At 35.7% G+C, this 22432-nt stretch overlaps 2 protein-coding genes and 2 pseudogenes across 3 annotated transcripts; 1 reads left to right on the forward strand and 3 right to left on the reverse strand.

Annotated features, from left to right (window-relative positions):
- Window positions 1-3177: 3177 nt before the first annotated feature.
- Window positions 3178-7016, reverse strand: LOC127796971 (cytochrome P450 704C1-like; annotated as a pseudogene).
- Window positions 7017-8584: 1568 nt separating this feature from the next.
- On the reverse strand, window positions 8585-10777 carry LOC127797888 (pentatricopeptide repeat-containing protein At2g20540-like). Its single transcript, XM_052331076.1, has one exon. The coding sequence runs from the start codon at window positions 10413-10415 to the stop codon at window positions 8820-8822; it is 1596 nt and encodes a 531-aa protein (XP_052187036.1). The 5' UTR covers window positions 10416-10777; the 3' UTR covers window positions 8585-8819.
- Window positions 10778-11583: 806 nt separating this feature from the next.
- On the forward strand, window positions 11584-15707 carry LOC127796973 (cytochrome P450 704C1-like; annotated as a pseudogene).
- On the reverse strand, window positions 14529-22129 carry LOC127796329 (alpha-L-fucosidase 1-like). 2 transcript variants are annotated; one of them, XM_052328415.1, is made up of 4 exons: window positions 21443-22129; window positions 20997-21236; window positions 17947-18645; window positions 14529-14664 (listed from the first exon to the last, which is right to left on the reverse strand). In XM_052328415.1, exons 1-3 carry the CDS (start codon window positions 21994-21996, stop codon window positions 17958-17960), a joined length of 1482 nt encoding a protein of 493 aa, XP_052184375.1. In that variant the 5' UTR covers window positions 21997-22129; the 3' UTR covers window positions 14529-14664; window positions 17947-17957. The 2 variants fall into 2 exon arrangements, with proteins under 2 accessions (XP_052184375.1, XP_052184374.1); XM_052328414.1 differs by lacking the exon at window positions 14529-14664 and having other exon boundaries at window positions 17822-18645.
- Window positions 22130-22432: the final 303 nt, after the last annotated feature.

Genomic DNA, 22432 nt, shown 5'->3' on the forward strand with positions numbered 1-22432 from the left:
GTGAATATATAATAATAAAATATAAATTCTCTCTTTTTTGAGAGATGCATTGACAAATGCCATCACCTACCATGGTTGGTGGTTTCGGGTTATTAAAGATAAATTACCTAATACTTTTATATTCATCAACCAATATATCAAAAAATTAGTAAGATTTAATGGCTGAATCTATAGATTTATGTTTAAACTTTTGGTCTAATTCCAATAGTGCATATTTATATATGTATATATCATGGATTTGTGCTGAAATAATCGTTGATAAAATTAAAAGACTTATTTTCTTGTAGATTGAGCCACTTTTGCAATAAAAATATGATCAAATTTAAGATCAGACGGTTGAATTTCACAAAATCAATAATTTATAGAGGTGTTCTTGAGAGACTAAAAGAGGAAGGGAGAAAGAGAGATTTTATACATGGGCGTTCTGTAGATTGGGGGTGGGAGGAGGGACTTTATATATGGGCAAAATGGTCACTTTAAAATAGGGATAAAATGGTGGCAACTACTTACAGACACTAGCAGGATATCCATGCAGGACTTCTTTTGTTTCTTTCAGTGCCAAAAGAAACAAAAAGGATTATGCTACACGAACTAACGACTAAACAAACGGGTGGACAACTCTAAATTATCGCGATATTTTGAAATCAAATTATCGCGATAATTTGAAAGTAAAATAATTTGAATCCCCGCCCACTTATTTCCCCCTTCTCTCTCTTTCTGAATGACCCAGTTTGTTCCTTTCACTCTCTCCACCGAAAATCTCTCTCTCTCTCTCTCTTTATCTCCATCGCTTGAAAACCTCTGGCGTGACATCGCAGTGCTGCCGTCGTCGATCCTCACCAACAAGATGGTCTCTCTCTTCTCGTTTTCATTGGCGTCTGCTATGCTTCTTCTGACGGAACCGCCCCAAAATTTGGAGAAGTCGAAGGTTTGGAAGCGATTTCAACTTCTAACGTCTCTTGCGTTGAAATGCTTCCTGGTAAAATTTCCAAGAAAATTTTCAAGTCCAAAGGAGAAAAAGCAAGGGATGAGGAAGATTTACTTGTGATTAACTTGAAAAATGTTTTTTTTTTTAAGTTTGAAAGAGACACAAAGCAATTGCAGGCAATAAGTTGCCATTGAATGCAGTTGAGTAGGTAAAATCCAAAGCATCCAGTGACAAAAAATGACAAACAGGAGCACATCACAAAATTAGCCTTAGAAAATTCCCATACAATAAAAATGCAATAGGACAGATAAAAGATGGCATAAAACATATTAACTTGAAAAATGTTGTTACTAGAGTCGAACAACTTCGAAATTCCACCGAGGAACCTAGTTTTGCAATATCGAATTCAGAATCGACTTTAGAATAGAAGTCGGAGTTATTTGCAGACGGATCTAATCTTGCTTGTTCTGAGCATCTCTGTCTCAGAAAATTTATCAGATTACTTTACATTTTTTGATCTCTAGTCGAAGATATTTTAGGGAAGTTTAGAATCGATAATGTTTGATTCTGGAAGTGAGTTTTTAGAACGATTAACAGTATACAAAAATGCTACGAATTAAATATTTCAATGGGTGCCATGAATTGAATATTTCAATGGGTTTATTTGGGTTGTTCTTTTGCTGCCGCTGCTGTTGATGATGATGATGGATGGTTTCTTTTAATCTTTATTTTTTTTTTGTTTTTAATGAGGAGTTTATTATATAAATTGTATATAAAATCTCTATAAAAGTTAAAAATACTAAGTTTTATCAAGATATATTCATACTAAGTTGTATATAAAATCGCTGCAACGACAACGAACGTCAAGAAACAATGAACAGGGATAGGAGAGGAGAAGCTGCGGGCAAGAGAGAGAGAGAGAGAAAGAGATGGAGACGTCGGTGGTGGCTGGAATGGCGAAGGTGGACGGTGATAGAGGCTGCAACAAAGGCGAATGGCGATAAGAACTGTTGATGGCGGAGGCTTCAACAATGGCAAATGTGATGGAGGCAGCGGCGAATACGATTGCGTCGAAGGTGAATGGTGACATAAGAAGCATAGCAGGGGGGGAAGGAAAAATATATAGAGAGAGAGAAGAAGAAGAAGAAGAAGAAGAAGAAGAAGAAGAAGAAGAAGAAGAAATTGGGTGGGCAAAGATGGATGACAGAATGTGGCGGGAGAGAGAGAGAGAGAGAGAGAGAGAGAGAGAGAGAAAGTAGTTGAGGAAGAAGAACTTGAGTATACAATTTTGTTGAAGTTGGCGAATACTTCGGGGACCCTTGTTTCTCACACCGGGTTCGCCCACGTGAGCTTAGGGGAACTGAAGTGTTACCCAACTAAATGTGACCCCTACGCGCGGGATACGGGGGTTCGGGGCAGCGCCCCCGACACGGGTGTCCCGCTGCTTGGTCAGCGGGCAGGGGTTCGGGGGCAGCGCCCCCGAAACCTCTACGGGTTTGGGCTTTTACGTAAGTTGTCCCGTATGGTTGGACCTAAGAGTTTTTTATATTGTTTTAGGTTTTAGGCCCATTTTTGAGGCATATATATTTTTGCTTCTTTTGTTCAATTGTAAGTAGTTGAATCTGCTGTAACCGAAAAATATAGTAAAAAACTCTTAGCAGGACGTAGCCCTATCTTGGGGTGAACCTGGGTAATCTCGTGTGTCTCTCTTATTTTTCTTGGTTTTTTGTGTGATCGTCTGACTCGGTTGCGATAAATTTCAATTTGAGTTGAAAAGTTAAGGGTATATTTGTAATTTAAATTGAGGATACATTTGTAATTTTGTTGCAGTTGTCCACCCATTTGTCTAGCCGTTAGTTCGTGTAGCATAATCCAAATAAAAAAGGCATTGGAAGTACTTGTGATCATAAAGCAACAGATTATACAGAAAACATATTGTAAAAAAAAAAAAATTACATAGAAATTTCCTTGCTTCAGTAATATGCCTATATTCAAGGAAGAGCGACTAAATTTTCACCACATGGAAAATAGGATACACCATGTGTGTATATGTGTGGTACAAGTAACAACCTTTTTCTGTAGGGATGCCATTTTTATGGGTATAAAATCTGAAATTTTGCTTTCCGTGCACTAATCCATTATTTGGTAGTAGTACGCAAACACCCATATGCATAAAGATAGGTGTCTAAGCCCCAGCAGAACATTAAGTGTTCCTGAGTCTATAGAAGGCACAAAGATGGAGGCCTCCATCAATACGAAGAGTGGGCATGATCTAGTTGATGGTTTTCCTGTTCATCACTCAGCTTGAAGTCGTAGCTACTAAGCGGGACTGCCAAGAAAATCTTCATCTGCCTGGAAGCAAAGTCTTTTCCCAGACAAATTCTTGGGCCAGCCTGCATGTATAGCAACAACGAATTGAATTGTTATTCTCAGCCAACATTTCAGCATAACATATATTTTGAAAAATAGAAAAGTTCATACATCCAATTGGAAATCAAGGACAAGAACAGCAGTACACACAATGTATGGAAGCATTAAAGAAGCGTATTGGTCAATCTTGATTTTTAATTGTCAAAATGAGTTTATACGAAGAGAACTGAAGAAGATTAATCCATGTAGCCAAATCCCAAGAAAATGAAGGCTTTCCCATGATGATGATGCTTTATTGTCTCTTTATGATTCATATCTCACCAAATATGTTGGTTCTGTTAACTATATAAGCTCAAAATTCTTCAGGAAACGGTGTTGGCTTAGAGTTCCAGGGGAGGTAAGGCAAAAACAAATTAAAATTTGCTCAGAATGGGGAATAAATGATCACGATCTGCTTTCTCACCTGAAAGGTTGTGAACTTAAAGAGCTTTTCTTGCTGGAAAACATCATCTTCATCAAGCCAACTTTTAGGATAGAAATCTTCTGCATCATCACCCCATTTCCATTTCATCCTGCCCATTGCATAAGGTTGGAAGGACACCAGATCCCCTTTCCTCTCCCTGAATCCATCTGGAAAAGTATCATCTGAAAAGCAAAGCTTCCCCCCCTGTAGCAGCCCCCCCAGAAGACAGTTCAAAACAAAGATAACAAGTTTTTTAGGCATACATATCTAAGCACACAATGAAGTTTTCTGACAGCCCCACATAAACCAGTTTAAAACAAAGTTCTTAAGCACACACACGCATATATATCTGTATCTATGCTGTGATTTCTGCATATTTGCTTGCATTACCACTGGAATTGGAGGATAAAGTCTCAATGTTTTGATCAGAGCAGCATGAAGATACTGCATCCTGTTGAGAGCTTCTTCTGTGATGCTCGCAGCAAGTTCACCAAAGCTTGAATTCTCCTTAAGCTTTGCAGCTTCCCACACTTCCTGAGCAACTTTTAACTGTATGAGAGGGTGCTTGCTCATCTTGTAAAGGAACCAGGTCAGTGCAATAGCTATTGTGTCCTTTCAGGCGATTATGAAACTGAGGATTATGTCTCTCAAATACTTTGGATCTGTCTCCATTAATTCCAGAAACCTTGCGAAAATGTCCCCTTTCATCATCTGCTTTCGTGTTCATCCACTACGTATATGAACCATGGTCTTCTCTGTCAAAACAATAAAAATTGAAAGTGTGGTGGAACTCACCATTGAACCATCTAGTGGCCTGCTGACTTGTTCAGTGTTGCTTCTGATTAGTTTATATACGAATCTGTCAACTACTTCAATACTGTCCTCCAATTTTGCTTCTGATCCCATGTTCAAAATTCACTTGATCTTCCAGAATACATTGAAATAGCGGTTCATTTGTCCCACTCATCGTGTCTATGTCCACACGTAGAATGACCTTAAACACCGAGTCCAATGTTGATTTCATGAATAGATCCTGCCAATTGTACCGAAAAAAAAAAAACTGATGTTAAGATGGAAACGCTCAGTTTGGCATGCTTGAGTTGCTGGAGTCTTGAACTTTGACGAGTTGATTAGAGGCTGCAGCTTCAGATATTATTTGAGCAAGTTTTGCTGCACTATTTCTAAAGACATCACTGCTGAACTTCCTCAGCTTCCTCATGGAGAATTCATTGCTTGCTTTCTTTCTCTGATGACGCCACTGTTCTCCAACTGTGAATCCGCCATCAACTTGATTCTACTTTCTTCAGTGTAATTGCGTTAATCACGCTAACTTTGGATCTCAGCCAGTTTTTTAAGTTATTCATGCATGAGGCATAACAGAGTGGCTCGTGGAAGAGGGACAAACAAGACCAACTGCAATAGGAACTAATTCTGATGGTAAATCTTGTTGCAGGAGAAAATAATAAAAAAAAAAAAATGGAGGAAAGACAAAACAAATTCGGAGTAGGAAAAGGATTGTGTTAAGAAGTCATTTCTAAGAAACTATCAATGTTATTATTATTAGATAATATTAATATATATTTACATATAACAAATATGTCCTTTGACCAAGCATGCTAGCTTGAGGTTTGGTAGGTTCATTAGATGCAGTCCTATGATTAATACTCATCACTATTATCGTAAAAATCCACTGTTATACATCTAAAGGAAGGTGTTGTATCTAAAAAAGTAGGCCCAAGTCCAAGATACGTACAAAAAAGAGCAAGCTTAAAGAGGGAAGCTTGAGAGAGTAACAGTCCCTAGGAGACTCTCCGAGAGGCTGCTCTCGGGTACCCCTGAGAGACCCTTGTTAGATCCTTGAATTTGACAGGAAGTTCTCACTGTATTAGTGAGAATCCGATTAAGAAATTAGAGGAAAATGATAAAAATTCTAGAGGGAGAGAGAAGACAAAGAGATAGGAAGGAAATCTGAGAGAAGGGAGAGAGAGATTGAGAGGGAAATTAAAAGTTTTTGATTAATTTCTTTGATTGTTTCCACACTGAATGCAATTAGTAATTATATATTAATTGTAACTAGCTTTTGGCATCAAAAAGGGCCGCCACTTTTTCAAAGTTATAGCTTTCAAAATATTGCAACTATCTAACTTCCTTTTAGAAGAATGACCTTTCATTTGCCCATTCCTTCTACCCAAGAATGTATTCCCCTTAGTTATTAGATACATGACAACCCTCTTGAGGGTCTTTTTTGGGTGCCTTTGGGAGACCCTTGAGTACCACTGAGAGCCTCTCCTGGGTCTTAGAATACGTCAACTAGCCTTTGAGATCTTTGCTTGAAGATCCGTAATAGACAATCTTGAAAGAATCAGATACCTCTCTGCCTGACAGTCTTAATCTCTATAAATAGGAAGTGATTCCTCCAATCAAGATATGATTAGAACTCCAATCATATTATATTTCTATTACTTCTACATACTCTTCTGGAGTCTGACTTAAGTATTAGAGGGCTTGCGAGGGAGACACCCACGTCCTTGACTGTTCTCTATTTTGCAGATCTCTCGAGACTAAAAGCTAGCGACAGACACTCACCTACAGTTACAAATTTACTATTATATCTAGGCAACAACAGAAAGAATTTGTTATTTTTGATAGTGCTTGTTTTAGCCATAACTTGGTTTGGATGACCCTAATTTTAACAACTCATTTGTTTTTGTAGTTTTTTGACAGAAAAACAACATAATATCATTCGAATTTGACAATGAAATAAGTATGGTACAATCAAGTGTAACCACTCCATGGGAGTCGGTTATGTCTTAAAAATTACTAGACAAGGCAGCGAAGAAAAGAAATATCCTTGGGATAAAACTGTAACAAACTATACACTCAAAGAAAATTTTCAAAACTGAATAATTACATATTTTTATATACTCCCCTTCAAGCTAGGTTGTAAATGTTAAGTAAACCTAGGTTGGATCTCATATCCTCAAACTTGGTCTTTGGTAGAGCCTTTGTTAGAATGTCTACAATCTGTAGAGCAATAGGTATGTAGGAAATATTGATGGTTCTGCCTTCAACTTTTTCTCTTGTAAAGTGCCTATCTATCTCCATATGTTTAGTTCAATCTTGATGAACTGGATTTTTAGCTATGCTTATAGCAGCTTGATTATCACACAATATGTTACTTGGATCACCTACTGCAATTTTAAGTTCAAGAAGTAATCGCTTTAACCACATTTCTTCGCATATTCCATGAGCCATTGCTCAAAATTCAACTTTAGTGCTATTTCGGGCCACAATTGTTTGTTTCTTGCTATGTCAAGTTATCAAGTTTTCCCATACATAAGTACAATATCCAGAAGTTGACTTGCGGTCAGTAATAGAATTAACCCAATTTGCATCAATGAATACCTCAATATTCCTCTTCTTAGTTTTCTTAAAGTATCGATCTTCCCCAGGAATTTTCTTTAGGTATCTCAAAATGTGATACAATCAGTTTATATGCTTCTTAGTGGGATTGTTTATAAATTGATTGGCTATACTTATTACAAAACTAATATCAAATATTGTATGTGATAAATAGGTAAGCCTTCCAACTAGTCTATGATATTTTCCTTTATCAGCAGAAGCATTTTTCCCTTTTTCTCTATCTTTAGTTACAATCTCCATTGTATGCAAAGTGTATAAAACAAAGAGAGCTTGTTGGGAAATGTGTCAATATATGTTCTTCTTCCCTCTGCTTGCTAAAGAAAAAAAAAAAAAAATCCATCAATTAGTCCATAATGCAGAGTTGCAGAATAATAACTTAATCAATGAATAATAATAGCACTACCAAAATAAAATTTTATCAAATCAAGCTTTTCATTTTGAATCAGCTCCCGCTTGCATCTGATCAGTTCATGAACAAAATTGTCAGAAATGTCTATGAACATTGACATTCTGCTTAAGACCAGAGTCCAAGCTAATATTAAGAGAACTTTTTAGCTTTCTATTGTAGGTCAAGATATCTCCAGTATACAATAAAACTAAACTCCTCAAAGGTTTCATAAATCAATTGCTGACTCCATCTGAATCAGATAAGGCTAGCAAGCTCCACCTCAAATCTCACCTTAAATATAGTCTAAAATTGACTTCATCAGCAAAACTGCAGAGAGAAATATTCATAAATGTAATTTCCTATGGAATGCATCCCACAGTGCATTCAGCAAAATCTTGTTTAAGTGTAGACTTTTGAAGTCGAGGGCAGTGGTGGGCCCAAAATTCCATCAAGACCAAGGGCATATGAAATATGTAGGCGAGTTAAGATAAAATTTGTTTAGAAGGAAGCAAGGTACGTTTTTTCTCCTTTTGTAGAATACATTTTCTTTTACAGAACAATTCAAATTTAAGGGGGGCTCAATTCAATTTTGTGGATTTCGTCCTCCCTCTAGATCAGCTCAATGTTTGGGACAATAATGAGGAGTAACTAATTAGCTCTACTTATAAATAGAAAAATAGAGAAGGAAAGAAGTTGATATTCACCACCATCGTGAGACAACTCTGGATTATCATCTTTCCATGCCCTCGTGTTCATCAAGATGCAGGAAGCCAAAGAATATCCAAGTACGGTAATAATACTAAAAAGAAAATTTTGAAATTTTTAACATCAATGATGAACTGCTGGACCATGATAATATTTTCCCTCCATATAGAAGAAGTTGTTTTTGTCAAACAAGAAAAAGATAAAACTAGAAATGAGATTATTTGAAATTAAGTCATGGTTCTTATTGACGATAAGATGCATAAAATATAATTAAGATGGTTTGGTCATATAAGAATAAGACCAATAGAGATTCTTATGAGGAGAGTGGATGAATAGAATAAGTATTTAACAAAAAAGATAGAAGTAGACTAAGAAAAACTTGGTAAGAAATTTTTAGGTATGGTATGAATTGTAAGGGTGTTATAGAAATAAAATTATAGACAAAAATGATTGGCAAGCTACAATTAATGTAGCTAAGTTGACCCCACATAATGGGATTAAGGCTTCATTTGCTGTTGTATTGTGATCTCCATCTCCAAGGCTTATTCAAGCATAGTTCTTTCTGACTTCATTGCATCACTTAAATAATTTAACATGCACGTCAATTTCTCTAACAGAATTTCAGGTGATCCTCTCACTGAGAATTCATGGACAATGCCATCAATTTCAATCATGCTGCAACCTGGAAAAACCTTCTTAATCCCTTTCTCATTCATAAGCGCTCGAAATCTCTTTGCATCATCAAATCTACCAGCTTTGGCATATATATCACACAAAGTAACATAGAAAGCATGGTTTGAAGGTTCCAAATTAATCAAGTATTCTGCAACCTTTTCTCCCAACTCTGTGTTCCCATGCATTTGACAGCCTCCAAGCACAGCACCCCAAACAAACACATCTGGCTCCACTGGCATATTACTGATAAGCCTCTCTGCCTCCTCAAAAAATCCAGCTCGACTAAGTATATCAACCATGCAAGCATAGTGTTGGAGCTGTGGCTCAATTGAGTAAACACGTTTCATCAAGTCAAAACACCAGAGACCTTTCTCCACTGATCCTGAATGAGCACAAGCTGACAGCAGCCCAACAAATGTCACAGGATTTGGCCTCACGCCAAGTGCTTCCATTTCTGTAAAAAGATCAAAAGCCTCTTTAACATACCCTTGTAGTGCAAAAACAGAAATCATAGCCGTCCATGCTGAAATATCTTTCTTAGGCATTTCTTTAAAGATCTCAACTGCTCTTTCAACAAGCCCACATTTACCGTACATGTCCACCAATGCTGTTTGAATGGCCATATCACACTCTAATCCACTTCTTTTCAGAAACAAGTGTACCCATTTTCCCTGAGCAATGGCACCAAGAGAGGCACAAGCTGAGAGGACACTTGCAACAGTAAACTTGTCCGGTTCATCACCGGCCATTTGCATTTCATGGAAAAATTCTACAGCCTCCTTTGGCCGACCCCCCCGAGCAAAACCCGATATGATCGAGTTCCAAGTAATAACATTTCTCTTCTTCGCACTCCTAAAAAGATTCAGGGCGGAGTCAAGATCGCCGCTTCTCAAGCACCCAATAATTATCGAATTCCACGAAACAACATCCCTGCTCGACATTTCATCAAATACCCTCCGTGCACTATCCATACTCCCACATGCACAATACAAACTTATGAAAGAATTTTGGATAAATACATCATCTCCCAACCCATACTTGACAGCATGCCCATGAACGCTTCGACCCGTCCCGCAGTCTAACCTCCTTGTGCATTCTTTCAAAAGAAACGGGAATGTCAGGCAATCAGGCACAATGCTGCGCCCCAGCAGTTGCTTGTACAGAATTAAGGCCCCGCACGAACTGGGTGCCTCTCCATTGCTATTTTTACTTGCATGGGCTCTAATCATGGCGTTGTATACAAAGAGATTTGGGTTCTCTATCATTCTGAACACATCCGTGGCGTAATCGAGACAGCCAGAATGAGAGACAGTGCAGAAGAAGAGCAGACGAGAAAAGAGGAAGTACCGGTCTTTCTCCGAAAAATGTGGCGATGTGATAATTTGGGAATGGAGTTGTTTGAGCTCTCTCATGCTCCTGCATTCTTCGAGGAAGCGTGCGATTGTGTTCTTCAGAGACGCCATCAAATTCCATCATGTCCAAATATGGCGGCAAATTTTAGAAGCCATGACCAGTTCAAGCTGATCTTGTGTTCTAAATTCTTAAGTTCAGATTAAATTTCTTGAACTCGTAGTTCTAAATCACAAATCAACTGAAGACAACAACAAGAGTATCCTTAAATTTTAGCAACAACACTGGTTTGAGCATCACAATTGATAACAATCACATGAAGTAATGAACAAAAGGCGAATTTTGCCCGTTTAGTTGTTACTTCAAAAGACTTCAACTTTTAGAATTTCATATTAGTTGCGGGAATGATGAACGGATTTTATTTTATAGGAGTTGAGTTGGGGTTGGGGTTGGAGTAACCTTATAGAGTTGAGAGTTAGCTATATTCAAAGAATTACACTAGGAAGCCTTTGTGGCTGCTTTATGAATCTCTTCAAATAAAATGGATTTTTAGCTCTTTCATTAGTCAAACCTTTGTTGTTTTATTTTTATTTTTTTTATTTTGATAACAGTCTAAAGGTTTATTTGACCAATTAAAATTATATGCTACTCAAGTTTGCCTAATTTCATCTTTCAATACTATATATGCCTTGACCCTTGTACCTTCAAAAAGAATTTATTCTATGTTTGATATTGATATGACAAGCATATTTTTAATTTTTCATTAATAAAGACTTTATTTGACTAATAAAAATTATTTAAATTCAATCGCATACCAATATTTAAAGTAGGTGTTTGGGAGCGTTGTTTAATTGGAATTAAATATAATAAAATTTTCATTAATAATAGAATAGAATAAAATACGATTCATTATTAAAAGTTTCTATTTAAGAGAGAAGATAATATTTTTCACTATTATCTATTAATTTCTCTCTCTCTTAAATAAAGATAAAATATTTTCTATTTTGTTTCATTTATCATCATTTCACTCATTTTTATGCTATCTATAATTCCATTCTATTAATAAATCTCTAGCAAATATAAAGCTATGTTTGGGAGAGATTTAGTAATAGTAAGGAAAGTTAAACAGTAGAAATATACAGGATTTAAAATGGATGTAACGGCCAACGTGCAGGCGGATATATAACATTGAAAAGCAACAGCATATGGACAGACATCTCTCTCTCTCTCTCTGCAGAGAAGGTAGAACGAGATATCTGCATACCCACAAAGAGCTCTCTAATGGGTTTCTCAAGTCCTTTCTCCTTCACAGTAGCAGTGATAGCTGTGGTTCTGGGTATCTGTTTGATCAAATTTGGTGAAGCAGGAACGTCTTTGAAGAAGAGAAAGAGATATGCCCCTGTTGTTGGAACAGTTGTCAACCTGCTAATGAACTTAAACAGAGTACATGATTACATGACTGAGATGGCTCGCAAGCACAAGACCTACAGAGTTCTCAATCTTGGAAGGAGCGAGGTTTAAACTTCAGATCCTGCAAACGTTGAGTACATCCTCAAGACCAACTTTTCAAACTATGGTAAGGTAAAACAAAAAAATAAAATAAAATCATCCAGAAGTACTTGTTCTTGAGTTCAATCTGTAAAACTTCACGGTCTCTGCCAAATCGCTGTTCTTAACTTCTTCTACTTTAGTGACACTCTGTTTGGCTGTCGAATGAAAAAAAAAGAGGAAGGTTTTCTTGATTTTTCTACCTTTTTCATCTATTTTCTCGTGGGTTCTAGGCAATCTGGTGGGCAGAAGCTGCTGCTTCCTCAATTTGCCAATTCTATTTAGCTTCTAGCAACAGAAGCCGCAAATAATTCGATAAAATTTTCAAGACAAACATGGGATTTGATCAATCTTTGAACGAAGAAAAAGAAAATACCTTGGACCAGATTCTTCCTCTTATTCAATTTCTTCATAACCAGGGAACAAAAAGGAGGCTAACAATCTATATATGTGTGTGTTTAATGTAGTTTTCGGTTTCCAGGTTTTGCAACAAAGTGAACTTTTTAACGACCCTTTGAGCTCCTTTAAAAATGGTTGCAGGGATGGTTTCACTACGGCATCTTGACAGATCTTCTAGGCGATGGGATCTTCACGGTCGGTGGAGAGAAGTGGCGGCACCAGAGGTACGTTCGGTACAAGGAAAAATTTTAAAATTACGAGAATATTAGGTTGAGAATCTGTATTCTCATATTTGGTATAATTTTTTATAAAAAGAATTTTAAGAAATAGGATTCTCGAGAATGATTTTTAAATAACTTTCCCTCAAAAAAATTTCTATAATGAGGTTGGGAATCCAAGTTTTTCATAGATTTAAAAATGTTTTTAATAAAAAAAAAGACTAATTAAAATACTCTTTACTTTTTTATAACCCTATACAAATATATTATATATACATATATATATATATTTATATTATTTATTATAAAATATTATATATATATTAAAATAGATATTCATACAAACATATATATTATGTATATATATTATATATATACACATGCATATATATATAATGTGTAAAAAAGTAATTTTTTTATTTTCTAAAGATGTTGTGGGTCTCAATATTTTATATAGTAGAAAAAATTTATTATTTTTAAATAAAAAATTAAATAAGAATAATTTGAGAAAAGAACATAAATTCCCAAGAATGTTACATTTAAACTAAATATAAGAATGTAAGATTTTCAGAAAAAAATACTCAACATTCCTGAGAATATTTAATGCTAACCAAACATAAAATTATATAAATTCTAGGAATTAAAAATTTTCAAGAACATTTCCAATAATCATAAAATCCAGGAATTTAAAAATTTCTCCCATACCAAACGCGCTTTTAAGTGTTCAGAACCAACGCCGTAAGACTAGCTCAAATTGTGTCTGAAGCTGCGAACTCTAACCAATCCATTGAGGTCCAAGTAAGAGCGAGCAAATTAGGATTCTGATAACCTAATATTTCTTCAATAGCAAACTGACCATTGTGCCCAATTGTCAGAATCTGTTCATGAAATCCACACTGGATTCTGTGTTCAAGGTTGCTCTTGGTGTGGATCTCGACAGCATCTATGGAACAAACGAAGAAGGAGCCCTCTTCACCAATGCTTTCGACGAAGCAAATGAAATCACCCTCTACCGGTACGTTGATGTGTTCTGCAAGGTAAGGCGGTTTCTGAACATCGGCTCAGAAGCAAGACTGAAAGATCGCATTCAAGTAGTTGACAGATTCGTGTATAAGCTTATCGAAAACAAGACCGAACGAGTCCACAGTTCACAGGACGGTTTACAAGTGAGGTCCAACAGAAATTGTTGAATTAATTAAATCATCAGAAGTTATTCATGCTTTGCTGATGACATACACAACAAATGGCAGGCCAAGAAAGGAGACATTTTGTCAAGGTTTCTGGAATCAAACGAGACAGATTCAAAGTATTTGAAAGACATAATTCTGAGTTTCATAATAGCTGGAAAGGACACTACAGCCAGCACTCTTTCCTGGTTCATTTACACGATGTGCAAACACCCTCTTGCTCAGGAAAAAATAGCGTCGAAGTGTGGGAAGCGACCAAAGTTAGAGAAAATTCAAGCTTTGGTGAACTTGCAGCCAGCCTCAGTGAAGAAGCAATCGAGAAAATGCAGTATCTCCATGCCGCTTTAACGGAGACACTGAGACTCTACCTTCCTGTTCCAGTGGTAAATATATAACAAGCAATTTGCTCATATTTTACCCTTCTCAATCATCTATTATGATGGTACCTTACCAATAACAAAACCAGTGGTTTCTAGTTTGCTTTGAATTACTAGTGTTTTCGGAGCTTGGCACAGGATGGAAAGCTTTGTTTTTTGGATGATACGTTGCCGGATGGGATCAGCGTGAGGAGAGGGGATCAAGGGGATGATACGTTGCCGGATGGGATCATTTTCATTTTATTTTTTAAAATTTTAAAACCCAAGCTTTGATATTAATTTTGTCACGACCCAAAGTCTAAGGTTGTGATCGACACTATCCCCTAAGAAGTCATAAACTCCAACAAGAAATAGTAAGCCTTACAATATATATAATTCTTAAAATATTTAAATATCTCATATACATTATAAAATAATTCCATTGCCTTTAACTGATATTGAAGTGTCCACCGGGCTAAAAATTCATTACATGCTTACAATATTTAAAAATTTTCAATTCACATACGAAATGAACATTAAACCTCCCTATACTCAAGCCCATGAGATGAGATGTATATGCTGTAGCTGGAGCGTGACTAAAGCAAGTGTAGTAGCATCGTTACCACGACTCCTATCCTTAAAATTGATGTCAACCTATAAAATTTGAAATATTAAGAGGTAAGCCTACCAATAGCTTAGTGAGGGTAAAGAGCATTATAATTAGGGAAATATAGAATCAATGCAACGAATATAGATCATCATGTCATGACATTTCAAATAATATATAATACCGAATATGAGATGATGAATAAATATGCATATTGGGAGTAAACAATTTAGAACCAAAATTCACATATTTCATTCCTTTAGTGTGGACTATCTCTACGTCACCAAGATCCATTTCAGCGAATTATCTCACATCGAATATAAACATGGATGGCAGACTATCTCACACCCATCCTGGGTGAACTATCTCACACCCTAACGTATATGTGGTGCACCAACGGCTAACTCTTACTGTGGTTAGCGATATAGGGTGCTAATTATTACTCCATTTAACACACATTTTATACTATCATTTAGTATTATTAATGCCACATGTAATATATCACATATAAGTATTACCATCTACAATTCACATTTACAGAAATACAATCAACCACAAGTGTCAATGTGTGCAAAACAGACAATATGGATTCCAACTTCCCCATATGCAATTTACAAACGAAATCATTAATAGTATATATAGAGTACTAGAATAAGAGATATGAATGCAACAAATACCACCATAATACTATTTACCCACTCACAATGTTATGGAAGATGCAGGATTCCCTCAAATGCCTCTCGACTAGGGCACGTCAATGTCATCTAAGAAAATCATCAAATTACATGAGAATTAAATAAATATAAAAATCAAGTCACCTAAGATTTGGACCGACCTAAGGGCTGCCACAACTAGCCTAAAACCCCAAAAATAAAACAACCTAAGCTAGCTACACTGTCGCCACCGCTAGTGACCATTACCGGCCTAAGATTCCAACAATCAGAACCTACCATTTGAAACGCCTAGCCCAGGGGGTTAATATATCCAAAAATAGATCAGATCTAAGGGCTAGATTTTCATATATCTGGTCTTTAATTTTTTTGCCAGAATTCAAGAACACTCTGCCAATCGCCGTCGGCCATTGCAGTAGACATTTTCTAGCGATCCAAGGCCACTACTTGACTCCCTTAACCCCATCGACCAGCATACCCAAAAAAACAAGAAGATCCAACGACTAGATCTTTGTAAATCTAAGTTTAAACTTTCTACCAACACATCCACGCGTATATGCATACACATCTCACGAATCTATGCTAAAAGTAAAGCTAATAAAACTAAAAAGCTTACCTTGTTGTAAGTCGGGGTTGATTTCACGGTGAAAACATGATCAGATTCAAGATCCAACGGTCGGATTGCACAAAATAAGAGATTTATAAAGCATTCTTAAAAGAGAAAATGAGAGTAAGAGAGAGAGAGAGAGATAGAGCTAGTAATAGGAAGGAAGAAGGGGGAAAAGTTGAGAGCCCTAGGGATTTTATACGGGCATATGGGCCTGGCTCCCCTCCCCCCCGGGCCTTCTCTAAATAAGGCCCAAGGGCTGGGCTTTACAATTCTCTTTCTTGTAATCCTTTCTGTAAACTTTGTTCTCAATTACTATAGTGGATTGAGTAAAGGAACCCTCTCTTGCCGTGAGTAGGATTCAATTGAGGAATCCAAACACGTAAACATTCATGTTCTGTTGTGGGTGTGTGTTATTGTTTGTTTTTCTCTCTTTGTGGTTTGTTTGTTCTATAATTTTCCCTCAAGAAGTCGACAGATTGATTTATAAAGAGGATGACAGACTAGGAAGTTACTGTTATTAAGAAAATCTCCAACTATTTGTTTGGCTAATCGTTTTTTAAGATGGCTTTTAAAGCTTTCTTCTTAAAAATTGTGTAAAATTTTAAATTTAACTAGCGTTTAAGTTAATAATGTGTTTTAATAAATGTACTTTAAGATATCATTTTTATAATTATGTGTTTAGTTTAAAAAAATTGATAAGCTATCAGAACTTAATAAGACTAAATATTTTTTTTCATTATATCTTGATAAATTATATATAATTATTAAAAAATATGTTAATACAATGATTTATATTTAAATTTAGGTTTAATTCATAAAAATGTTAAATATATATGTTAGAGAAATTATATAAAAAAATTTATTTTTATATTTTATTAATACATATAAAATATTAATATTTAAATAAATTGTTTGAAAAATTTATGTTTGGAGGCGGAGGCAGCAATGGAAGCTAGAAGTAGCAATGGAAACAACAATGATGGGCTAGAGACGGCGACGACTGCAATGGGGCTGGAGGTGGCGATCGAGATGGAGAAGATGGAGGCAGTGACAAAAAAGAGATGGGAGAGATGCGGCAATCGAGGCAAGAGAGTTTGTAATGTTTAAGGGAAGAGAGTTAGAAATATAAGAGTTTTTGGAAGATAAAATTGTAAAATACTTGGTGAACTTTATAAGTTGATAATATCATTTTGAGAAAAGCTAGAAAAACTTTTTAAAAATATTATTAAAATAATATTTAAGTTCGATAGTGTTATGGGTATTTTCTAGACATTTCTTATGGACTGCACTCGACTTAGCAGGCTGACTCAATCTCCTGAAGTCTAATGGGCCTAAGGCTGAGATTGTCAAAGCAAGGTCACACATCGCCAAAACCCGAGTTTAGATCGCAAGACCAAGCAACATTCCAACGATACTTTCAGTTCGTTGGTCAAACCGTTCAACTTGTATAACAAAAAAGTCGCGGAATAATTGGAGGCGATGTCCACCTATTTTATCTGAGGCAAACCATGCCCGATAATATGAAATTTATTCCCGATTTTATAGAATTTATAAGGACATCTTATCTCCATAATATTATTCTCCCACGTTTGGATTTTATGTAAATTACAAATACCTTACATTATAAATAGGGATTGAAAACCATTGTATATGGCAATGGACAATAATGATACACTGTTATTCTATTAAAATAATCAGAGAACAATCGTGGACTAGGTATCATTCAGGTCAAATCACGTAAAAATTTTCTTATGTGCAATTTATTATTTATTTTTCTTCTTTGTATTTGTGCTCATTCTCTTATTTTGGGGCCTACAAATTATGGCCGACCAAGTTCAAACTTTTAACAAATATATAACTAAATAATGTATACATTGTTTAAACTTATAAGCAGGAAACCGCTTAGCCAAAGAGCCTCCAAACTCGAAAAGAAAGTTGTAAGCATTATCTTTATTAGTCTAATAGCCTTTTGTGCGTCACCTTTACATATTGCTTTACAACTTCCAGGGAAATTGCGAGAGGGAAAGAGAAAGAGTTGGGCAAAGAACCTGTTTGGAAGTCATCGTCCCAGGGGCTTTGGATGCCAGAAGGGATCAAAATGGAGACCGATGGAGGAGATCAAAGGCAACCCCCTTGATTCAGTTATCCTGATCTTCACTCTATACCCCTTCACCTCTCCCATTTCGAGCCTGTGAAGCTTCTTGTACCCTACGGTGGTCCCAATCGCCACGCGCTGGCCGTCGACGTAAACTTCGTGCCGCCTGATCCTCTGCCCTAGTCCGATCGCTTCTTGAATCCTGATCACATTGAACCTGAGCGGCTCATCACCCTCTGATCTGAACTCAATCCATTGGTCTCCTTCATTTTCAGCGGTCGGAGCCCAATAGGTCCAGAGATGGTCGCCGTCCAACACATTTTCCGGCCCAAATCCCCTGCCGTCGCCTCCTCTTTGGCTACTGGCTCTTACAGAGCATTTCTCCGCCAAATTGACGGTGAAAATTGTGTCGATTGCAGTTCTAAACTCTTTCAATCTCTGTACATCAGTCTCTGATATGAGGCCGGTGGAATTAGGCGGGACGTTTAGTAGCAACACGCAGTTCCGGCCGACGGAGTTGTAATAAATCTTGAGCAGTTTGCTTAGACTCTTCGGCGATTGCGATTTATGCCAGAACCATCCGGTCCGGATCGATACGTCGCACTCCGCTGGCAGCCAATCGGTCCCTCTCTCATCGCCGGTGTTGAGATAGCTGCACCGCAATATAACGGGAGAATATGAAAATCAATCGAAAATAATAAAAAATTATTTATCCTGGGGTAATAGAAATTTAAAAATATAAAAGAATAATGTTAATTATCTTTTTAAAGATAATAAAAAAAGTGTAATAACATGTGATATATTTTTAATTAATTACTAAAATTATTTAAAAATTAAAAATAAAATATAATAATTAAGGTATGATCTCTAATTAGTTGAAGATGAATATATTATATTATGTAATATTTTATTAATTAATAAAATTATTTTTAAACTGAAAATAAGATATAATAATAACTATTGTTTTAAAAAATAAATTCTAGATAGAATATATTTATTATATTTTCATTTTTAAGATTCAAATACTCTTAAGATAATCGTCATTGCACGAGCCTTATGCTCATATTTTCGATTATATTAAAAAAAATAAATCATAAATTGGGCTTTTAACTCTTATATAAGATGAAGATCGAATTTGTTATTTATTGAATTGATACTAATATATTGTTCATTCGATCACTCAATCTATGTACTGAGAGTAAAATTTAAATAATTTTATTTATTGATTAGATGGTTTAAAATATTATATATTTATTATTAATTAATATAATTATTTAAATATTAAAAATAAAAATATATTTATTATTATCTTTTATCTAAAAATAAAACATATTTATTATATCTTAACTATTATTAAAATTTATCCATTTATTATATCTATTATGCCCTAATTTGAAAGAAGACAAAAACTTGGATGTTGGATGAAAATAAATAAAAAATGTTAATAATTTTTTGAAGCAAAATATATATTTTTTTATCTATTTTCATTTCATTTGCTTTTCAATGACAATAGATAAAAAAATGATTAACATTTTTTATAATGTTATATAAAAAAAATTAAATGTTATATATTTAAAATAAAAATTTGCTTTTCTAAAGGGTGGAGTGATTTTTGTTTCCTAACTAATACAATCAAACACACCTTAAAAACCACCCCACCCCTTAGAAAATGAATTTCACGGAAAGAAACTTTAAATACTTATACCATACATATTTTTCTATAGAAAAGTTAAGAGTGTTTGATTGTTTTTCATAGAAAATGTGTAATAATTACATATTTTTCATAGTAAATGTGTGCAATTAAACACATTCTAAGGGTGTATTTGATAGCATGGAATTTTCATAGAAAATGTCATATCCAAGAAATTTAATTCCATCATTGTTGTTTATCACATAACATTTTCCATGGAATTCAATTCCATAGTATAACCATTTAAAACATATTTTGACTTAATTTATATGAAAAATTGATTCCAAGGGAGTGGTGGTTTTTATTTCTGTGGAAGATAGAAAATATTTTCCTTTTCCAACTAAATACAATCAAACACACTCTAAAGTGTGTTTGATTGTATTTCCTAGAAAACAAAAACCACCCTACCCCTTAAAAAATGAATTCCATGGAAAGAACCTTTAAATGCTTGTACCATACATATTTTTCGATAGAAAAGTCTTAGTGTTTGATTGTTTTTCATAAAAAATATGTAATAATTACATATTTTTCATAATAAATGTGTGCAATCAAACACATTCTAAGGGTGTGTTTGATAGCATGAAATTTCCATAGAAAATGTTATATTCAAGAAATTTAATTCCATCCTTGTTGTTTACCACACAACATTTTTCGTGGAATTTAATTCCATAGTATAACCATTTAAAACATATTTTGACCTAATTTCCATGAAAAATTGATTCCAAGGGAGTAGTGGTTTTTATTTTTCATGGAAGATGAAAAATATTTTCTTTTTCCAACTAAATACAATCAAACACATTCTGTGTTTGATAGCATGAAATTTTCATAGAAAATATCATATCCAAGAAATTTAATTCCATTTTTGTTGTTTACCACACAACATTTTCCATGGAATTCAATTCCATAGTACAATCATTTAAAACATATTTTGACCTAATTTCTATGAAAAATTGATTCCAAGGGGGTGATGGTTTTTATTTTTCATGGAAGATGAAAAATATTTTACTTTTCCAACTAAATACAATCAAACACACTTTAATATTTTTAATTAAAAATTAAGTTAATAATTTTCAATTTCAACAATTTGTACTAGAAAGTGAAGCTCCAAAGGTAAGGAAAATAGTTCTTTTGCATGGTTATGGGTGAGGGCATTTTAAGTTTTTAGCTCACATTTTATAAATCTATTTGTCAATTTGTTTTACTCGCAAGAATTTTTTAAGGAAAAATATCTTGCCATGTTTATGAGTGATTGCATCGAATTAAATATTTTTTTCTGGTAGGAGATAGAATCAATTCATTTAATGTTTACTTACTCAACAATGCTTCCGTTTCCGATCGACAGGGCGGTGCGATTAATGGTAGACCAGCAGGTTTTTCCGGCGAAGCCCCTTTCGTTTCCGACCCAGCGGACGTCGGGACCGGCGTCGGAGAAGATGTTGATGGAGCTTTGCAACTCCTTCACCATTGAGAACCAGTCGCCGAAGTAGTAGGACATGTTTAGCGCATTCGCTCCCTTTGCTCCGTCAAACCATATCTCTCTCACGCTCCCGTATCTGTCAATTAAAACCACTCAAATTGTTAAGGAATGTTAATAGAATATTTTTATTAATACTATATGAAAATGGAAGCTTTGTCTATAAAATTTTATCTCTCCTTTCGATGTGGGTGATATTATATATGTAATGATTTATGAGTCTAATAAAGATATTCCATTTAAAGTTTTTGTGACAAGGTGAAAATTAAGGTTTAAGGAACCTACTTGTTGAGAAGCTCTTGCAATTGGGCTAAGTAGTACTCGTTATAAGCCTTATTCCGGCCGTATCTACGGTCATGGCGGTCCCACGGCGAGAGGTAGAGGCCGACGTCTACGCCGCGGGACTTGGCGGCGGCCACCAGCTCAGCAACCACGTCGCCACGGCCGCCTCTCCAGGGACTGGCGGCGACGGAGTGGTCAGTGTACTTGGATGGCCAGAGGCAGAAGCCGTCGTGGTGCTTAGCCGTGAGGATCATCAAGGAGACTCCGGCGTGCACCGCTGCATCAACCCACTGGCCGGCATTGAGGCCGACGGGGTTGAAGATAGCCGGGTTTTCCTTTCCGGTGCCCCACTCGGAATCGGTGAATGTGTTGACGCCGAAATGGAGGAACATTATGATTTCCCTTCGCTGCCATTTGAGCTGTGAAAATGACGGGAGAGGAAGGATTGGGAGTGGCGGTGCGATGGCCACTGGTTTTGGCCAGGAATAGGCCAGTCGGCAAATTGAGAATAATACGCAGATGGCTAAGCAGCGAGAAAGAGAGAGGTTAGGGGTCATCTCTCTATCTATCTCTATCTCCTTTCTTCCTAAGCATGTGAAAGAATGAAACAGAGGAGATGGGAAATTATAATGTTTTTGTTAATTCTTTGTTTGAATAAAATTGGAGCTTCATCTCCAATACTAGCTAAAATGTGAAAAAGGAAAGCGACAATGGGAGATACCTTTAGGGTGGGTGGGTGGGGTTTGCTAGGGTGTGCAGCTGTTGTCGATCTGCTTGTCATTACGCGGCAATCATTCACGGGTTGCTTGCTTACTTTTTTTTCTTTCTTTCCAGACCGAGTTGAAGCTCATAATTGCTAAAGAAGACGTTTTGCATCGCTCTCCCCAATAATAATGATCCCTGAAAGATTCATTTCACCAAATTTAGATGTGATGGACTTGTGTGGGCCTCGGAAAGAGAATAATGTCTAAATATAAATTCATTTTTATTAAA

Source organism: Diospyros lotus, chromosome 3, assembly GCF_014633365.1.
Source record: "Diospyros lotus cultivar Yz01 chromosome 3, ASM1463336v1, whole genome shotgun sequence".
Taxonomy (NCBI): domain Eukaryota; kingdom Viridiplantae; phylum Streptophyta; class Magnoliopsida; order Ericales; family Ebenaceae; genus Diospyros; species Diospyros lotus.

What these genes read in the sequence shown, in the direction of transcription:
- LOC127797888 (XM_052331076.1), bottom strand. Translation starts at nt 10,415, where the DNA reads ATGGCGTCTCTGAAGAACACAATCGCACGCTTCCTCGAAGAATGCAGG.
- LOC127796329 (XM_052328415.1), bottom strand. Translation starts at nt 21,996, where the DNA reads ATGACCCCTAACCTCTCTCTTTCTCGCTGCTTAGCCATCTGCGTATTA. An exon ending in TTGCAAGAGCTTCTCAACAA is followed by an intron (nt 21,237 to 21,442) that starts GTAGGTTCCTTA and finishes TTTAATTGACAG; the next exon opens with ATACGGGAGCGTGAGAGAGA. An exon ending in GGAAACGGAAGCATTGTTGA is followed by an intron (nt 18,646 to 20,996) that starts GTAAGTAAACAT and finishes ATTGCGGTGCAG; the next exon opens with CTATCTCAACACCGGCGATG.